At 36.7% G+C, this 3640-nt stretch overlaps 1 protein-coding gene across 1 annotated transcript; it reads right to left on the bottom strand.

The window, feature by feature from the left end:
* Positions 1–806: 806 nt before the first annotated feature.
* On the bottom strand, positions 807–1310 carry LOC106870141 (protein GVQW3-like). Its single transcript, XM_014916133.1, has one exon. The coding sequence runs from the start codon at positions 1308–1310 to the stop codon at positions 807–809; it is 504 nt and encodes a 167-aa protein (XP_014771619.1).
* Positions 1311–3640: the final 2330 nt, after the last annotated feature.

Genomic DNA, 3640 nt, shown 5'->3' with positions numbered 1-3640 from the left:
TGCCTGTAATTCAAAGGTCAGCCTTGTCACACTGTGTCACGCTGAATATCCCAGAGAACTACGTTAAGGGCACACGTGTCTGTGGAGTGCTCAGCCACTTGCACGTTAATTTCACGAGCAGGCTGTTCCGTTGATCGGATCAACTGGAACCCTCGACGTCGTAAGCGACGGAGTGCCAATAACAACATACATATATATGGAGGCGCAATGGCCCAGTGGTTAGGGTAGTGGACTCGCGGTCATAGGATCGCATTTCGATCCCCAGACCGGGCGTTGCACGTTAATTTCACGAGCAGGCTGTTCCGTTGATCGGATCAACTGGAACCCTCGACGTCGTAAGCGACGGAGTGCCAACAATACATATAACAGCCTGTTTGTTTTCGTTCGGTTTCCTTGTATGTCTCCACTGTCATGTTTTTGTTCCCAAATTTCACCCTCCATAAATCCTAAATTTTATTTTAGAATTTATGGGAGCAACTGTCTTTGAAGACTCGTATTGTCATTGAATGTTCGAAATGAGGAGTAAATAGACAGCCGACAACTGGGCGTACATTGTCATGCAAACCTTTTTCGACAGGTTTCGGCGTTTGGTGCGAATTGCTGGCTTCAGTTTGGTAGCTAGCAAAGCGCTGTATCTTGCTCTGTTGATCCAAGTAGTCTTCCAGGATAGGCCCTTTTGAATCTTAAAAAAGGGTGAGCATCAACTTTCCCGCGGAAGACTGAGTCTTGAATTTATTTGTCGCTGGCGAGCCAGGCTGTTTCCACTCCATACGCTGTCTTTTGGATTCTGCCTCATAATGATGGACTCACGTTTCATCTCTTGTGACTATTCTGCTCAAAAATTCCTTGCCCCCATTGTTGTAGCGACCGAGTAAACGTTTGTAGACTTTAAGACGTTTGCGTTTGTGCCCTGCAGTAAGCTTTCTTGACACCCATCTTGCACAGACTTTATGGAAGCCAAACATATCGTGGATGATTTGATAGGCAGAACTATGACTAATCTGCAAAAACCGAGCTACCTCATTGATGATAACTCGCTGGTTCACCATTACCATCACTCGAGCTTGGTGAATCTTTTCGTCAGCGGTAGAGGTTAACAGCCGTCCTGCTCCGTCTTCATGCATCACACTTGTCCGGCCACTTTTAAACATCTCGATCCACTCATACACACTGCTACGCAGTAGTGCACTGTCCCCATATTGTGCTAAACGTCTCCGATGAATTTCAGAACCTGACACACCTTCCGACCAGAGAAATAGGATCACAGCTCTTTGTTCTTCTTTGGTGCACATTGATAGTCGAGCAGCCATGCTTACACTGTAAAGCCAGAAAGAAAAATGGCTCAATCAGGCTCAAACTTCGATCACATGACTAAAATAGTACCAACTATAAGCACGCATGCGCAGACGTCAGTGTGATAATAAAGGTATGTTACGGTGAAAATGCTAACTTTTGACTTCTTGTGTGTATATATATATATATATATTAAGGGCATTACTATACATAAATGCCTCACGCTAGGAGGGACTCTTAAAGTCAAAACTACTATGATAAACACATTATAATATACACATTATATACACAGTATAATGAGTTTATTATAGTAGTTTTAACTTTAAGAGTCCTTCCTAGTGTGAGGCATTTATATATAGTAATGTCCTTAATATAAATAAATATATTTAAAGGGAATAATTGATAAAGTTTTCCCTTATGAGGTTTTTCACGCTAACTACTTGATAAATTCTTATAAAGATTTTATCCTATTTTTAAATTGTATATATATATTCAAATATGAACTAGAAGCAGCGCTAGTGTTGTAAACATTTTCGAACACACATACACGATGTAATTCCTTTGCTTGTTTTGTACACAATGTATGTCGTTAGCTTGTTTATCACGTACCTGAACCGAGTTGTCTCGCCTGTCTATGACTTTCATGTTTTAACAGCCGGCGCTTTGACGGGGTTATCTCCACTTCGTCAAATCGCAGACTACCGGTGAACAGGCAATTCGTATGTATGTATTCAGTAATACATACATATATGTGTGTGTGTGTGTGTGTGTGTGTGTGTGTGTGTGTGTATGTATGTATATATATATATATATATATACATACATATATATATATATATATATATATATATATATATATATATATATATATATATATATATATATATATATATATAAACACACACATTAATATATATACATACATATATATATATATATATATATATATATATATATATATATATATATATATATATATATATATATATATACATATATATATATATATATATATATATATATATAAATATATACATACATCCATACATGTACGTGTGCGTGCGTGCGTGTGTAATTGGAGTTGAACCATCTGAGATCGTGTTTCGAGGCTGAAATAATTATACATTGGAAGCACTGTGTTTGCTAGTTAAACATATATATATACTGTTACATTTAAGTTTCGTGTCATTAGGGGTTGATACGATGTACTATAAAATATCAAATTATTTCGTCATACATGTACGGCCTAGCCACTGACACAATTTTACATCCCTGATTACTGCAATCTCGATCTATGCAATAGTGATTTTCTTTAGATGCTGCTCACGTCCTCCATTAGAAATACTATCATCTCATAGTGCATGATGTCACACTTGTATCCTAAGTTGCTTCTTCAAGTTCACATACGAATGTGACTGGCTGTACTGGCAAATAATGAATTGCTACGTTGTTTCATTAGTATTAAGCTGTTGCTTGTTGCTGTTTAAATTTTTATTTCTGCAGTCGTCATCGTCGTTTGTGTTACTGTTGTTCCTTGTACTGCTGCACCAAATGGCTGTGTAAATTTTCTTATCTGCATGTCGTTGGTATGACGTCAATGTAATGTAGTAATAACACCAATGCTTTTGATTGTTATGGTTGCAATAGTTGTGATTCGTACCATTATGTTATTGTTGCTCTGAGTAATTACTGTTGTTCGTTAACACTATCTCTGCTATGTGTTTTTTCAAACATCGTTTTTTACCCTCTCATTTCCTTCCTATGAGGACATTATGACACTATCATTGGATTCCATTTTTTTTCCTTTTTTAATTTTCTTTTTTTTCTTTTTTTTTTGCTAATGAAATTATGAATTTGTTAAAATCCTTAATGGTTCGACGAAGATCAATCTCCAAAGGCTCATACCTACATTGCGAGTTAGTCTTTCAACAAAATTGTCGCTAAATAAACAATTATATATGAGGTTCTCTAATAAAGAAAAGCAACAAAAAATTGACGAAATTTGCGGCTGTGCCAAATTTTGTAGGGATAAGGACAAATGTAGTAAACATAATCATAATGTTGATTTCAAATTGTTGCACAAGGCCAGCAATGTTAAAGAGGGGGTAAGTCGATTGCATGGACCCCATACTCAACTGGTACTTTATTTTATCAATCCCGAAGGATGAAAGGCAAAGTCGACCTCGGCGGAATTTAAACTCAGAACGTAAAGACGGACGAAATGCCACTAAAATGTGTGTCCAGCGCAATAACGATTCCGCTAGTTCGCCGACTTTTAAGCATAATCATAATATTAAAAAACAACAACAATAACAATAATAATAATAATAATAATAATAATAGTTTC

The sequence above is a fragment of the Octopus bimaculoides genome, chromosome 3 (genome assembly GCF_046866305.1).
Source record: "Octopus bimaculoides isolate indiv1 chromosome 3, ASM4686630v1, whole genome shotgun sequence".
Taxonomy (NCBI): domain Eukaryota; kingdom Metazoa; phylum Mollusca; class Cephalopoda; order Octopoda; family Octopodidae; genus Octopus; species Octopus bimaculoides.
Note: the sequence above shows the minus strand (reverse complement) of the source record. Positions and strands in the feature narration are given on the sequence as shown.